The sequence below is a fragment of the Drosophila sulfurigaster genome, unplaced genomic scaffold (genome assembly GCF_023558435.1).
Source record: "Drosophila sulfurigaster albostrigata strain 15112-1811.04 unplaced genomic scaffold, ASM2355843v2 contig_289_pilon, whole genome shotgun sequence".
NCBI classification, from domain to species: domain Eukaryota; kingdom Metazoa; phylum Arthropoda; class Insecta; order Diptera; family Drosophilidae; genus Drosophila; species Drosophila sulfurigaster.
The window spans coordinates 38,194-54,130 of NW_026909668.1; the positions used below are offsets into that span (position 1 = coordinate 38,194).

At 38.1% G+C, this 15,937-nt stretch overlaps 6 protein-coding genes across 7 annotated transcripts; 2 read left to right on the plus strand and 4 right to left on the minus strand.

Annotated features, from left to right (window-relative positions):
- The first annotated feature begins 287 nt into the window (after nucleotides 1-287).
- Nucleotides 288-767, plus strand: LOC133849773 (peptidyl-prolyl cis-trans isomerase FKBP2-like). The gene is given in 3 exon segments (XM_062285861.1): nucleotides 288-369; nucleotides 372-436; nucleotides 501-767. Coding segments are annotated over 3 exon segments (414 nt in total).
- Nucleotides 768-893: 126 nt separating this feature from the next.
- LOC133849769 (zinc finger protein 420-like) lies at nucleotides 894-4,203 on the minus strand. Its single transcript, XM_062285857.1, is given in 9 exon segments — nucleotides 894-1,086; nucleotides 1,088-1,677; nucleotides 1,740-2,333; nucleotides 2,391-3,037; nucleotides 3,040-3,314; nucleotides 3,372-3,628; nucleotides 3,683-3,886; nucleotides 3,948-4,000; nucleotides 4,003-4,203. Coding segments are annotated over 9 exon segments (2,889 nt in total). The 5' UTR covers nucleotides 4,079-4,203.
- Nucleotides 4,204-4,321: 118 nt separating this feature from the next.
- On the minus strand, nucleotides 4,322-5,652 carry LOC133849772 (transcription initiation factor TFIID subunit 12-like). 2 transcript variants are annotated; one of them, XM_062285859.1, is made up of 3 exons: nucleotides 5,557-5,652; nucleotides 4,941-5,151; nucleotides 4,322-4,876 (listed from the first exon to the last, which is right to left on the minus strand). In XM_062285859.1, exons 1-3 carry the CDS (start codon nucleotides 5,619-5,621, stop codon nucleotides 4,556-4,558), a joined length of 597 nt encoding a protein of 198 aa, XP_062141843.1. In that variant the 5' UTR covers nucleotides 5,622-5,652; the 3' UTR covers nucleotides 4,322-4,555. The 2 variants fall into 2 exon arrangements, with proteins under 2 accessions (XP_062141843.1, XP_062141844.1); XM_062285860.1 differs by having other exon boundaries at nucleotides 5,471-5,561.
- LOC133849770 (heme oxygenase 2-like) lies at nucleotides 4,526-7,417 on the plus strand. Its single transcript, XM_062285858.1, is given in 4 exon segments — nucleotides 4,526-4,659; nucleotides 5,754-5,970; nucleotides 6,046-6,492; nucleotides 6,495-7,417. Coding segments are annotated over 4 exon segments (984 nt in total). The 5' UTR covers nucleotides 4,526-4,629; the 3' UTR covers nucleotides 6,785-7,417.
- On the minus strand, nucleotides 7,389-11,298 carry LOC133849725 (uncharacterized). Its single transcript, XM_062285818.1, is given in 7 exon segments — nucleotides 7,389-8,032; nucleotides 8,097-8,500; nucleotides 8,706-8,833; nucleotides 8,904-9,463; nucleotides 9,534-10,051; nucleotides 10,896-10,991; nucleotides 10,994-11,298. Coding segments are annotated over 7 exon segments (2,514 nt in total). The 5' UTR covers nucleotides 11,238-11,298; the 3' UTR covers nucleotides 7,389-7,468.
- Nucleotides 11,299-12,837: 1,539 nt separating this feature from the next.
- LOC133849726 (uncharacterized) lies at nucleotides 12,838-13,804 on the minus strand. Its single transcript, XM_062285819.1, has 2 exons — nucleotides 13,416-13,804; nucleotides 12,838-13,344 (listed from the first exon to the last, which is right to left on the minus strand). The coding sequence occupies exons 1-2, from the start codon at nucleotides 13,536-13,538 to the stop codon at nucleotides 12,838-12,840; spliced, it is 630 nt and encodes a 209-aa protein (XP_062141803.1). The 5' UTR covers nucleotides 13,539-13,804.
- Nucleotides 13,805-15,937: the final 2,133 nt, after the last annotated feature.

Below are 15,937 nucleotides of genomic sequence, written 5' to 3' on the forward strand. Positions count from 1 at the left end.
TATTTTATTCACTTAATAATTTTCAAAATATGTATGGCATTCTAAGAGAATTGTATATGCTTCCGAAATGAAAATTGTGAAAGGAGAAAAAAAACTGATTAATAATGTGTTCATTTAGATACAAAAAATAATTTTGAATAATGCGCGAGAATCGATTATTAACAATTGCTATTCACATAGAATACAATAACAATGGCGCCATGTCAGCTGTGAATGGCGATAATAATCGGTGCCGTCGATAACCGATATCATGTTTTCATTAAAGGAAAATTCAACTAGAAGTGAAGATGAAAGTGCAGCATTTGTTAATTGTTTGTGCTCTTTTTGGTACGGCTTTGGCCAATGATACGCCTAAAGTGAAGATTGGAGTTAAAAACGAGTTGAAAACTGCACGAAGAAAGCAAAGAGCGGCGACCTTATTCACGTGCACTATAAGGTAATAATCCAATAAATATGTTGCACGTCAGTTGCTGATAACAAAACACATAATTTGTTTTCAGGGTTCTTTGCAAGATGGCACTGAGTTCGACAGTAGTTATGGCCGCGGCAAGCCCTTCTCGTTTAGCTTGGGCGCCCGCCAAGTCATCAAAGGCTGGGACCAAGGACTTCTAGGAATGTGTGAAGGTGAGCGTCGAACACTGACAATTCCGCCGGAGCTTGGGTATGGAGCAAGTGGAGCGGGAGGTGGCAAGATTCCTCCAAATGCGGTGCTTGTTTTCGATGTGGAAATGGTGAAGATTGAAGCACGCGGAGCCGAAGAGTTATAAGCAATAAAACCAACTAAATGAATTTGCATTTCAAATTTGTAGGCATCAAGCCAGTCTTTCAATAATAAAAAACAATAATTCAAGTCTAAATAACTAAACAAATGGCAAAGCACCCTTGGCACCGTCTTAAGCGGTTTGTGTCTGCATCTGCGATTGCGTTGTACCTCGTTCGTCGACCTCGTCAAAGTGACGACGCATCATTCGATGCTTTTCGAGCGCGGTGCCCTGGATGAAGCGTTCGCCGCATGTGCCACAGATGAAGGGGCACTCGCCCGTATGCTGCTGAAGATGCAGCTTTAGATCCTTGGCCTGGCGATAGCTTTTCGCAGTACGTGCACTTGTGGGGCTTCAGTCCGCTGTGGGTGAGCATGTGTCGTTTGAGCTTATCGGATCGGGCGAAATCCTTGCCGCAGACTGTACAATGGCATGGTTTCTCGCCGGTGTGCATGCGACGATGCGATATCATTTCCGAGTGCCGGGGAAAGGCCATTTCACATAGATCACATTTAAATGGTTTCTCGCCTGTATGGCGGCGCATGTGGGTTACTAAGGTTGCTGCGGATTGCGTCTCGCGACCACACAGCGAACACAAGAACTTCTTGATGGCCTCCTTGCGTTTGCGATCCCCGTTGATGTGCACGTCCCGTATGTGATTGTTAAGGCGTGACTTCATTTGGTAGGTGCGATCGCAGTGCGGACATTGTAGTAATTGAAGAGCAGAATCGACTTGATCCGCTACATCATTGGGTAGACGACGATCAGCGCTAGCACCGCGTTCATTGCCACCATGTTGGAGTTGCATATGTTGCTGAAGATTCTCAGGCCACATAAACTTGTAGCTGCATCTACTGCACGCGTATTTCTTTTCAGTGCTGTGGCACTGCGATTGACGATGCTGATCCATAATGCTCTGCAAAAGGATATATGCTTCAGTAAATTTGCTCGAATAAAATTGTAGAATAAGTACATTACCTTGCAGACACACTTGAAAATGCAGGTCTCACACTCATGTGGCATCTTGTCAAAACGATGCATGGCACGCTGATGCTGTATCATCTCGTATTTTCGCTTGCATTGCACTTTGCACAGCTCACAGACGTAGACGATGCGCGACGTTGATTGCATCTGCATTTGCATTTGCACTTCATCCTCTGTCTCAGAGTCACCTAGCTGCAGTTCGTATCCCGATTCATTTGTTATGGAATAGTTGTGTGGCGAATCATAGTTCTGGTGCAGCGATAAAGCCAGCTTCAGCTCCAGTTGAATGTGAGCACGCAGATCGATGATGCGCTCAAAGTGCATGTTGCAGATCTTGCAGGTGATTCGTTTGGTGCCATTCGGCTTTGAAGTGGCCGCAATAAGTGTCTCCGCCAATGGAATATCCTGCTCTCGAATGCCATGTCGCTTGAGGTGCTTCACCAGATAGTCGCGTCGGTAGAACTTGCGAGTGCACCATTGACACGGTATCAGCTTCGATTGCTCTGCATGCACGCTCAGCAAATGAACTGTTAGCGACTTCTTCTTGTCAAAGACTCGTTTGCAATCGACGCACTCGAATGTTTGATTCTAAAGCAAGAGTTATATAAGAGTAAAGTATGTAATGCATTGTTTGCCAATACTCACAGCAATTCTGTGCTCCCTGATGTGCACCTTTAGATTGTGACGCCAGCGAAAGCGCAATGGACATTTGTGGCATAGGAAACGTTTTTGCGAATTCTTGCATTGCGACTCGTTGTGATGCCGCAACAACTGCAGGCTCACAAAGCGAGCATCGCAGCGACCACAGACATGCGGCGCATCCTGCCAGAGATGCGTTTGTCGCTGATGCTCGTACAGCTGATACTTCCGTTGATAGCGTTCTTGGCAAAGTTCACAAGAGTATTTGGCTATTGGTATGCTACGTTGTTGCTTCGTATGCTCATCTGCATCCAGTTCAGCTTCGCTATCAGTCTCTGAGCTGTCTAGATCTATTTCATAGCCCGATTGATTCGTTATCGAATAGAAACGTTGATAAATGCCAGCAGCTAAATCTTTTCGTATGAGCGCTTTTAATTCTTGTTCAGTCATATCCTTGGCATCTGGATAGAACAGCTCGGCAAGTTCATTGGGTTCCATATTGGACCGTGTGCCAAAGTTAACAATCTCTGGATGCTGCTCCAAGTGGCGTCGCAAATGAACGATCTTATCGTATTGACTTTGGCAGATCATGCACTCAATAAGCTTATAGCCATGAGGTTTGCACACATTTACATCAATATCCTTGGCCTTTTATTTTCTCCCAAATTGGCCGATCTCTTCGAATCCCCGTGCACCTTGAGATGTGCTTTCAGTGCTTCGTGGTGGCTGAATTTTCGTATGCAGAACGAGCAGGAATACCAATCAGTTTTCGATTTATGCACCCGCGAAGAATGCTGCTTTAGATATCTGGGACGCTTGAAGCTTTTGGGACATTCTTTGCACTCGAATATTTGTCTCTTTAATCTGCGATGTTTTTCTGTTTGCTTCCACTTTTGTATCCGCTGTTGTAGAGGCAAATCATCCAGCGAACTGAAACACATAAGGGGATTAACTTTTGTACACTCAATATGCGATTTGAAATCGTACTCTTCTTCGTCGTTATCATTATCAGCCTTATACAAATGGTTCTGTGCAATCGCTGCTTTTGTTGCAACTCCATCCTCTTCCTGTTTGACGGGATCGACCATTGTCAATGGATCGTTGGACGCTTTGGTTACATCTACATCCACATCACTGCTCAATGTGTTGTCAACATCGTTGGCATTTTGTACTGTGGTGAATTCCGGCAGTTCTGTGCAGGTGATATCGTTGTCAATATCCTCTTCTTCCGTTTCCAATTTAACCTTTAGACAATTGTTTTGTGAGAGATTCAAGTAATAACAATAAACAAGACTTGCCTCCACATGTTGTTCGGCACACAGTTCCATGGGTACCTCCTGCAGGCAGTCCACCACACTGGCTTTGTCGCTATCCTGCACATGGTTTATCAGCAGCTCGTGTGCTGCCAGCGCCTGCTTCACATAGTAATAAGCGCTTATTAGTTTCCTGGCGCAAGTGCCGCACAAACATTGTGGGAGTCGCTGGCCCAATGGATCGTCTACCTGTAAAATAACTTGTCTGCATTATGGATATGAATAGATAATTAGTTTGTAGCATATTTACCTCAATGTGCGTCAATTCAGATAAAATGTCGGAGAGCAATTTATCAGGAAATCTTTGGTGGCCGTCGCTAACTTATAAAGTTTATCGGTGTCTCTTGCGTCGCAAGTTCGACACATGACTGGCAGCTTCATGTTGTTATGCCTTTTTAAATTGCAATACCTTTCAGCAAACAAGAAACAATAACATTTATCAAATACAGAATATCAACAAATTTCCATCTCGTTTTTGCTTATTTTACACACAGATGTGCGTTGGTAACTGAGAAGGGAGAAACGTCAACGCAACTATCGCACTTCGATAGCTATCGATAAGTAGAATCATAAAATCGAAAGAAATTGTGTTTATTAATTGGTTTGGCGAATAAACAAAAATAGTTTGTAATGAATTGTATATTGTTTATTTAAAGTCATTCAGAAGTCATTTGCACACATATTTGAATTGACTACTTCGTGTTTCTCTATATTCTGTATATTTAAAGTAAATGATATTATAATAACTGCATCTTATTTTAGAATCTTGATAAGCGATGCGTTTCACAAAAATTTAAAACAATTTGTCAATTTGAAGAAGAAAAAGAACGGGAATCCATTCGTAAATTAAAATCGTGTCTAGTACTTCTTGATGGTTTTTCTTATTAAAGCCAAGCGTTGTTTGTGCGCCTCAGTGACAGCAGCACGTTTATATGGACGCAGCTCGTCTGTTCCAAATCCAGGTATCCACATATTATACTTCCGCTCAAAGTGCAGCTGCACGTCGCGTACCTCAATCTTGTTGGACTTGCGATGCTTAGCAAAAGCACTTGTTGACTTGACGGTGTCCTCCACAAAATCGTCTATGATCTGCAGCAACAACTCTTCCACGTCTTCATCCAACTGTGTTGTGGTGTCCACTTCACGCACCAATTCGGTAAGACGCGGTTTGGTTAGCATCTAAAGATTCCACAGAATAACTGTATTAATAAGTTATCATCGATATTGAAACCGTTTCGCTTACAGGTGTATTTTCGGCCCCAGTTGCTGGACTGTGATTTGTGCTTTTACCACTTGCACCACCGCCTCCTGCGCCACCAACTCCAGCAGCAGCCTGGCTCGTAGTTGTCGTTGTTGCTGATGTACCGTTCTGGGAGGTTGAGTTGCTGTTGTTTGTCATTGGGCTGTGCTGAGAGGGCGATGCCATTGGTGGTGAGTCGTTATGACCGCTCTTGCTATCAAAAGTGGTAAAGAAATCCGACATGTTGTTTAGAGATGTGCATGCATATATTCTTAAGACAAACAATGCGTGAGTGTTTCTTTTATAAATAGTTGAGACTAGAATCAAAGTGATGAAACCAAACTGATATGAATGTGTTATGTGTGTGTGTGTTGTGTTGGCTGTAATTGGTGGTGATTATTTGAATTAGTGTGTAATGTGGGCATAAATTGCATATTAATGATAATAGAATTTTTATTGGCAAATCGCTGTGCCATGCATCCTGTTTTTGTATGCCCATATTGGCTGCTGTATCGCACAACTAACTGACTTACAGTGAACGTTTATTAATAGTTTCACTTTTATTGAGAATGAAAACAGCAAATTTATTTATTTGTTGCAAACAACAAAACAAACTCACTTGGTTTGCGTGTTGTGAAACGCGTCATAGTGGCAAGAGTATCGACCTAGCGATGAATAATACATTTGATATTTAACATCTTTGCAACACTCAACTAAATATACCAACTGATAAGTGCTGCAAAGATGACAACTATCGAAGCAGTCACTCATCGATAACTCGATAACCTTTTTTACGTATTTAATTTAAAAACAAAGAAAAACGTCAATACGCCATTTGATAAAGTTATAAGCAATATTGAAAATAAAATGTCATTGGACGAGACAACAGCTAACATGCAACTAACTGAAAATACTGAAGACAACGATGGTGTTGATAATGCTGTCGATATGACGTTTACCAAGGAAGTACGCAAAGCTACAAAAGACGTCCATACTTTGACTGATGTTTTGGTTAACGCAAAATTTGCATTCGGTAATTACATACATATGTGATTATGCTTATCGTGAAATTTTTATATTTAGTCTTTGGGGCGTTGTCGAATTGCAGCTCTGTCGGACGATGAAGTTTGGTACGATGGTCTCTTGGTCTTCTACGAGTTATATAAATTCTTTGAAACACATTTGCCAGAGCGCCTGCTTCCCAAGGAACTTCATCGGACCGCTGCCTTTGAGCGTGACTTTGCATATTTCTATGGCTCCGACTGGAAGAAGACTTATGAGCCGCGTCCGGCTGTCCTAGAATATCTCTCATTGCTAGAGAGTGTCGCCGCCAAAAATGAAGTGCTCCTCTTCGCCTATGCCTTTCAAATGTACATGGCATTGATGTCTGGTGGACAATTATTGCAAAAAAAGCGTATGATTGCTCGCAAACTGTGGATCTTTCCCAAAGGCAATGTCGAGCAGGAGCAAAAACAGGCACAGGCCGATGCAGCGTTGGCAACTGATGCTGCAACTGCTGCTAATATTGAGCTTGATGATAAAGATTTGATGGCGCGTCAATGCCCGAGCAGGTGACCATATGTCCTGTTGGATGTGAGGCCACATATTTTCCCACACGAATCCCCAAACTCAAGTCGAAGCTGCGGCGCATATTCAACGAGCTATACGGCAATCTAGACGAACAGACGCGTGCCGAGTACATTGAGGAAAGTCGCAACGTTTTCCGCCAGAACATGGAACTATTGCGCACAGTAAAGGGTGTGAATAGGGCTAATCTTAGGAAACTTGCCATTGCGGTTATCTTTGTAACCACCATATATGTGGCATTTAAATTGGCTGTCAAATAAGATGTTATTTTCATTAACCTATATTTGCAACTATTATATTTGTAGGATTCCAATTAGCATAACTATATACGATTGTTCTCTAGTTTGTATATGAAGCAAAGTCAATAAATTGCAAGTTAACTTCATAATGAAAGTCGCTATAATCCAAAAGTTTTATTTACTTTGAATAATAAACCCTTTAAGAAAGAACTAGTCTAATTGTCTTCTTTTGATTCAGGAAGGGATTTATAGCTGTGCAATGTTTGCTAAATCTTTCATTGTTTCATATTCTTTAAAGTTTAAATTCATTATACCCGTTGCCCATCATATAGATAATTACTATTATTTTTATTATTTGATGGTAAGAGGAAATCATATTTTACAATTTTATCGATCTGATAAAAGTAACATTACTAACACTAGACTAAGCGACTCTTTTGGTTCGGGTAAGATTATATGTATAGTATCGATGTTGTTGATGAAGAATTTTCTCTTGAGCATTAGGCTCTCATTATTTATCATCCGGAAATGTCGTATGCTTACAATAGATACTCATAAATCACAGTGTATACTGCATATTATCTAAAAGTTTTAATTATATATTTATTTATTTATTTTTTTCAATATTTGACAATATATACCATATAAATAATACATCACATTTTGCAATTGTATAGTTTCAGAGGCAGTAGCGAAGAAGAAACTTTAGACAAAGTCGAGCAATCCCCTATGATTAAGAAAGGGATATATGGCTTCGCTGTGCTTGCGATATCTGTCATTATTGAAGAGCTTCCGCTTGAAATTTTTACCTTCCTCATCGTTGCCCAACATGGTCTCAATGCTCGCGTTATTTGTGGGCTCGAGCAGGACTGCTGACATCACCGTGGATGTGGTTGTCACAGCCCAAATGGAATCGTTCAGCAGCATTATGTGGAGTTCTCTTAGAGTGGGAATGTGGCGCGGATACTTCAGCAGCTCGAGGTTTCGCTTCAGTTCGTCGTGATAAAAGCGAATAAAGTAATCGAATTTCTCAAGTTTGATATCAAAGTTGGGCGAGGATAACAGGAAGTAATATAGATCCTGGGCTGGAGTGTTAAAGTTTGATCGCTGGAAATCGATGAGGAGAGTATCGATAATCTGTCCTTGTGAATTATAGGAAAACATCACATTGTTTGTCCAACAGTCACCGTGATTCATCACATTGAACTGCTTCTCATCGTACTCCTCCGCCTTGGATATCAGTGTAAAGAGGTTATATAGTACCTTGACCTTTAAAATAAAGGATATAGTGGGATTGTGCTTTCATCTGGACATAATCTTGATTTAAACTTACCACTTTTTTGCCATAAAGTTCACTACCCTGGAATTTTTGAATCGCCTCAGCCGCTAGTCCCATAAAACTTTTATTTTGCTCACTTTCGAAGATTGGACGAGTGTTCTCATTGTGCAAAGCTTTGTCCAGACAATCAGCATACTTGCCTTTTGTTACATACCATTGAGCAGAGGCTGCATGCAATTTGGCCAACTTTGCTAACACATGTTTCGTTTCACTTTCGTTCAACCCCTTAAGGCGATCCGCATTCTTATAGCCCGCTGGTCGCAGGTTCTCAAGCAGGATGTGGTCGTCCTTTGGCGAATTCTGGAACGTATAGCTTTTGGGGCCAAAGACAACTGGCTCTCCAGCCTGCTGATAGAGTTGCTCCAGCTGTGGTATGACATCATAGTACATGGCTATCTCTTTTTAAATGTGAGCATCAAGTCGAGTATCGCCTTTGAAGCGGCTCCAGCCGGTGGCACTTTTAGCATAAATGAAATGCTGGATTTACCACCCGATACTTTGAGGTAGTCAATATCCACCGAGAGCATGATTGAAGAGTAGTTATCACCAGCTTCTGTGGCTTTTCGCACAAGGAAACTTTGTATATCCTTATAGTCGGTTATCTCTGTTTTAAGCAGAGTCTTAAAGAAGTCGATGCTGACCCAGTCGGGGCCTCAGGATCCACATTGATCTCAACTTGATTTGGTGATTCAGTTGCTATCGCAGCAGGAGTCAATCCTGGGAGTTCTTCACTAAAAAAGGGATTTATACGTTTGAGATGCACAATCAAGTGATCATAATCAGCTGAGCTGTAGGACTTACTAGGTTTCTAGGAGTCCTCGATTATCCAGCCAAGGTAGTATCTGTTCAATATAATGCTGGTAACGCTTGTTGGAGTACATCAGATTCTTAAAATCAGACCCAGATTCAGTGTCTGCAAAGAAGTTCTCAAAGGTGGCCGATTCAGTGGGATCCAGAAGAACCACGGGCAGCACCATATAGACTGCAGTGATGGCCCAGCTAGCGTGTTTAGATAGCTGCATATGCAGTTCCCATAACTTCGGCTTGCGTTCAGTATATTTAAGTAATTCCAGGTGCTCAATCAGCTGGTCGTGGTAATATTTGATGAAATAGTCAAAATGCTTCAGCTTATAATCAATGTGCACAGATGTCATTATGAAATAGAGCAAATCTCCGAAAGGATGGCCATAGTGTGGATTCTGGAAATCCACAAAGAGCATTTCGGAGAGATCTCCATTTAGTGCGATCTTAAAGAGAAGATTGTTGACCCAAGAATCACCGTGGTTGATAACATTGAATTCATTGGGGTCGTGGTTGCCAATGGACTTAAACAGATCTTTAATTTTACCGAAATATGCTTCCTAATTGATAAAGGATATTAATTAAAATAATATAAAAAAAGAAATAATGGATCAGTTGTACTACACTTACCATCTTGTCATGGTATTTTTGACAGTCCTTGAAGTTCTTTAAATTACTAAGGAATCTTTTCTGTGTTGGTACCATCATGGCTTCTAGCATCGCCAAGGCAACTTCAATATTCTTCCCAAACATTCCATACATAAGTCGCTCCGAGATACCATAGAGGTTCTTATAATGTGCACCCGCAGCGTGATATTGTGCCATTTTCTTAAGAACTACTTTGGTCTGCTCAAAATTGAGACACTCCAAACGATTGACGTTCTTATAACCTTCTTGACCCAGATCGTACATTAACACTGTATTGGCAAGTCGAGGCTCTTCTTTTACGCTCTCCTTGAACTGATATGCTCTCGGAGCAAATCTTATGTCTAGCCCCTTTTCTTTGTACAATTCCTCCAGCTTGGGCAACAAATCTATATAGGCTTCATTCTCAACGACAAAGAAATTTGAAACGGCGAGCATTTGTTCCATTTCCGGCGATTCGTGTGGCACTTTCATCATGTACGAAACGGACTTGCTGGATTTGTCTGAAAAAATAAATTCATTACCAAAAAGACACAATAAAGTTAGTAAGAAAGTATGCAAAAATCACAAGGAACAATCCAGACATCAAAGTAATAAAATGAATGCTACTCGTTACAATAACAATATTTGCAAGTACTAATAGTTGCGAAATCATTTGGAATGGACTATTGTAATGAGAGTAAATTTTTACTAATTAAAAATTATTTATCTGAAGCCAATGTTTGATAAATTGAATCATTAAAAATAATTTATCTGAACCCAATATTTTTAATTATTCAATTTATCATGCTTCTAACCTGCACAAAGTTGTTAGCGAAAAATTATTGATTATATATATACCTGTCTTTCCGCATTCAATCCTAGATATTTGAGACTATAACAACATTAGACACTCTAGAAAATGTAAAGCATTATCTACAGACTAGTCAAGTTTGGTAAAATAGTAATCGTAAAGTCGGAAATTCCACACAATAATGACATACATATGATAATTTGATTACGCTTGGGCTATAAAGATTAAAATTGTATGAAATCAATACAGTATTTGCGTCGAGTAATGCGTAAAATATGGTTTTTATCCATAGCGACAATAAAGTTATATGACTGATTTACGGTTTCAAGTTAAGATATATTATGTACACCATACTTGACCGTAATTTAGTTATAGATAGACTAGGGACAATTATAAAATGGTTATCTTAAGTTGAGATAAGTGACCATAACAAACGATTACGCTCAAAATTTCTTTGTCGATAATAATGCTATATATAGAGCACATGAATTTAATTGCATTTTAAAATAAAATTCTAATTTGTGACATCATTAAAAGATTAGCTCTTCACATACCTGATAATTCAACATCTAAGCTCACTCTCAGCATTAGTGTTGCATAGTTCTCTCCGGGGTTCAAAGCGGGTTTTATGTGAAAGCTTTTGATTTTTCAAAGCTTGGAACAGTCTCTCTGAGTATTTCCACAAAATGCGACTCTTTAATCCATGTGGGTACCAATTTAATATCAAATTCTGGAACTGGCGCGGCAGGGGCAGCGGCTGGAGAGGAATCCGGTGTAACGATCTTGCTCTGTGCTTGAGAGTCATTCGATTTAGCGGTAATGCTTCTCTTCTGCGCCTTAGGTTCTTCACTAGCCACATCATACTTGTGCTTGGACTTCGAATTAAATGCACCCATTGTACGAGATCTAGGTACGTCTTTTCAACAGGTCGAATTAATTTCAACTGAGGGAATGCGTTAAATAGTTTGTCGATATTTATACCCGAATATCAGTACTGATAGCATTTATCGCTGATAACAAAATTATTTTATCAGTTTGCCCCGAGAGACTGATGCAACAGGTGTTTTTCGAAACTACAAACTGAAAAGTATTCTATTCACATGGTGCGCATCAGTTTAATGCAATTAAAAGCTCTCTACAGAACTAGTACATCTGCGTGGGGGCTTTAAAATCATTCATAAATTCTCCAATTGCTGGTTGCTTGAGGGTAAGCTATATATATACTATACTTAGTATCACTTAATTTTATACAAATACTGTGAAATAGAAAATGTGACGCAGTTAAATACCCTGTATACGGTAAATTCAAAAGGTGGCTTGACAGATTAGATTAGTCAAAATTATTACAACAAAATGAAATCTTCAACTTTGTAATGACAACGGCCTAGTTGACTTATACATTTCTTCCTTGCAGCATATTAATTTTCTTTGTAAATGGTTATTGGTAGTTAATGTGAACATGAAAATATTAAAAATTGTACAGGGCATTTTAATGTTTGCTTTAGGTCTACAACAAATTGATTAGGAACACACAATTTGAAATTAATGTTTATCAATCGTACTCGTTTACTCATAATGACTTTAACTTTGTGAATACTTCCCAAGTGGACGACAATCACTACCACAAGCGATAATAGCATGCAATAATTTTATTATAAGAACTAGTTTAACATTTGTAGATTAGAATGAAGCGAACTAAATTCTAATACACTGAAAAATACCAGTTTCTAAAATCAAGAGTATTCAGCTTAAAATTTGTGTTTTAAATTCTTAAAATAAGATCAGTTAGTCCAGCTGTCGCCAACTTCTCTTCATTGCAGTCCATGATGTACATATGTATGTATTTCGTAAGCAGAGAGATTAACATACAACTGAATGCGCTAAATAAAAAATTAAGAAATAAATAGTACACAAAAACAATAAAACATAATGTTTTTTTTTATTTGATTATAAAAAGATTTTTGGTCGTGAAACTATTAAATTTTTTCTCTTATAAACAAGAACTTGTGTCTTACATCAAATGTAAGACCAGAAACTTGATTTTAGAACCTCTTTTCTTTCTGTGCAGCAGTAAATGTCGCTGATCAAACATATGATTCAAATAATTGTATTATTAATCAATCATTTGAATTATTTGTTCCAATAGGAGTTGAAGTTGGCAAAACGATTTAATTTCCGACTCATATAAACACACCTATATCTTTATCGGTAAAAATAATACACACTCAAGTCATTTGTGTTGTTAAATCTAATCATAAGAAAGTACTTAAAGAATTGCAGCTTTTATATTCTTAGTAGACTCTTAGGAAAATTGACAGATTAAAACAGTTTAAATTTTTGTTCTGAAATACAACAAATTTTATTAATAAGCTTTTTATATGTATTGATATTGCTATGTATATTGTCCTTCCAGAAGTGCTCTAATCTTTACATTTATGAAATTGCTGCGTCGAGTATGATCATTATACTTTTATTCTTCTAACAGACCCCGGTTGTCTAGCCATGGTAATATTTTCTCAATATGAGTCTTATAACGGCTATTGGTGTACAACATGTTCTTGAACTGGGCACCTTCAAGTGCTTCTTCGTTGGGATCCAGTAGAACAATTGGCAGCACCATAACAGAAGCTGTAATTGCCCAGATGCCATATTTATACAGCTGCGAATGAAGTTCCTTAAGGTAGGCATTCGCTCCGAATAGCCCAACAGGAGCAGGTGCTCAATCAGATGATCGTGGTAGTATTTGATAAAAAAGTCGAATTCCTTTAATTTGAGATCAATGTGCACAGAAGTCATGATAAAGTTGAGTAAATCCGTTGAGGGGTGTCCATATTTTGGCAATTGAAAGTCAACAAAAATTACATCGACTAATTCCTTATTCGGCCCAAATTTGAAGAGCAGATTATTAATCCAACAATCACCATGATTAATCACATTGAACTCATTGGGATCATAGGTACTTAGTTTAAGGAATTTCTGACTCATTTTGGAGAAAAGATGTTCCTAAAAAGACATTTTGAATTAATTTCGAAGTTGTTCGTTTAAAGTGCAATTAAAACTATAGTCATAATTACAAATTTGTCATAGTATTTGTCGCCATCCTTAAAGTTTTTAAGATGAGCTAGAAACATTTTCTTAAAAGGTCCCATTATGCCGTTCAGTATGGTGAGGGCTCTCTCCTTGCTGGAACCAAACATGGGCTGAGAAAAACGTCTGAATAGGGCCCATGAATGACACGACAATGTGCTCCGGCTGCATGGTATTGTGCAAGCTTGCGAAGTACAAACTTGCTCTCCTCCATATTGAGGCAATCCATTCGATTGAGGTTTCTGTAGCCATCCTGGCTTAGATCATACATGAGCACCGAATTCGCCAATTTGGGCTCATATTTAAGGCTCTCTTTGAACTTGTAGGTTCGTGGAGCGAACGTGATGCTTACACCTTTGGCCTTATAAATGTCCTCGAACTTCGATATTAGTTCAGTATATGTTGCATTCTCCACAGTAAAAAGTTGACAGTTTTAACATTTGTTGCATTTTGGCCGATTCATGAGGCACTTTCATCATGAATGACATAGGCTTTATGGTTTTATCTAAACATAACAATTGATTTGATGTTAGGTTTAAAAGGTTAAGTCACAAATTTCCTTATATATCTCACCTGTTAACTTTATATCAATGATTACTCGCAACATTAAGGACGAATAGTTCTCGCCTGCACTTAATGCTGGTTTCACCAAAAGTTCTCAATTCTGGCAAACTCGGGAACATTTTCTTTTAGAATCTCAATAAATTGGGACTTGTGTATCCAGTCGGGTACCAACTGACTATCAGAATTTTTCTGATACTGATTTTGGATCTTGTTCTTTCCATCCTTTCTGGTGCACAAATCGGAACTATTTCGAAGCTCAGTTAAATGCTGAGGCTTCGAACACTTTTGACCCATGGCCGACATCTAAAAACGTTTTCTAAAGTTGTTTAGTTGAAAAGACAATTAAATTTAATTATAAGTTCATTTAAACGGCTCTATTTATAGTGACGGATAAGTTTCCACTGAAAGCATTGCAATTTTCATCCTTCGATGAAATTGCTATTGAACACATCGAAAGATATGGTGATAAGACGGACACAAAAATTAAGTTGTCAATATTTTAGATATGTGCGTATTTTAATATTACTTTTGTTGTAAAAGCTCCTAGCCAATGTACAAAGTGCAATTTCTATAACAGTTTTGTGTAAATACTTACGAAATCGAGTGTCTTTTTTTAGCTTTCATGTGAGCTTAGAATTTGAAAAAAATTTCGAGCTTTGACCATCATAATGGAAAACTATTAATTGACTTCATTCTCGTTCTTTTCTTAGAAATCGGACTCATTTTCTTTCGATTTAATTTGACCAAGCTTTTACCATACCAATCCGTTGTTTTAATAACCGAAATTCGTATAAGTGTTCACATTCACACACAGTTTATTTTTCCATTTTCAACAAAAACAAAATATGAATTTTACAAAATGAATAAAGTCTAAATAAATTGATAGAAATGCTTCACCTGTCATCTGATTTAAGTAAAAATATAAAGCATTGAACTTTCAAACCGTATGACTTACCACATTTTTGGTAAACGCTTTGCTCACTACTTTTGTATTACTTCTACAAATGTTGGTATAGGTCGCTCTTATCTTTATGACTAAGGGATTTTTTATATGAAATAATAGAAACGTTTTTTTCTTTACATGCTATTTAAATTCTACAAAGTGAAAGAAATTCTTAATTTTTTTGGTCACTCCAATTAACTCTTTAATTATACATCAATTGTTTATTTTGACCTAAATATTTTAATATTTAATTTAAAAGTCCGCGGTTGTCCAGCCAAGTCAAAATATTTTCAATCTGTGTTATATAACGTTTATTAGAGATTTTTTGTTGAGCACCCTCTGCACTTTTCTTCTGTTAATCTAATCTAATAGCACTACAGGTAGAGCCATATAACTGCCCAAATTCCATATTTGAATAATTTGTTATGAAGTTCCCTAATGGTAGGAATTGGTTGTTCGTAGTCTCAAAAACGCAGATGTTGTATGTGTTGATTATGATAATAACTTAAGAAATAATCGTAATTTTTAGTTTATAATCGATGTCCACACACGTAATGAAAAAATGCAAAAGATCAGGAGATGGGTGACCGTATTTGGGTATCTGAAAGCGCAAATTATCTAGATCTCCATTGGCTTTAAATTTTAAAAGCAGATTATTTATCCAATTATTATTATTTATCGCCATAGATTAGAATATAAAATTCTTAAGGTTCGTACTTATTCAGTATTGCAAGAGTACTTTTGAGTCCGTCGAAAACTTTAACCTGGGGAAAATATATACAATATTATATGACTTATTTTGTTTAATTTATATTGATTACCAATTTCATACATAGTCCTTGGAGTTTTTGAAACATAACTTTTGATTTGTCTGATTCCAGTCCAAGCATACCCTGCATTAGACGGTCAGTATAAGATCTGTAGACTCTAAAATACTGGACTGACGCTGCGGTGTATTGAGCCATTTTTCGCAAAACAAACTTGGTCTGCTCAAATTCGAGA

Coding starts and splice junctions, on each gene's coding strand:
- LOC133849772 (XM_062285859.1), bottom strand. CDS start 5,621: ATGTATTATTCATCGCTAGGTCGATACTCTTGCCACTATGACGCGTTT. Junction 5,152..5,556: donor TTTCACAACACGCAAACCAA/GTGAGTTTGTTT, acceptor CACTTTTGATAG/CAAGAGCGGTCATAACGACT. Junction 4,877..4,940: donor CTGGGGCCGAAAATACACCT/GTAAGCGAAACG, acceptor TGGAATCTTTAG/ATGCTAACCAAACCGCGTCT.
- LOC133849726 (XM_062285819.1), bottom strand. CDS start 13,538: ATGTTTGGTTCCAGCAAGGAGAGAGCCCTCACCATACTGAACGGCATA. Junction 13,345..13,415: donor ACAAATACTATGACAAATTT/GTAATTATGACT, acceptor ATGTCTTTTTAG/GAACATCTTTTCTCCAAAAT.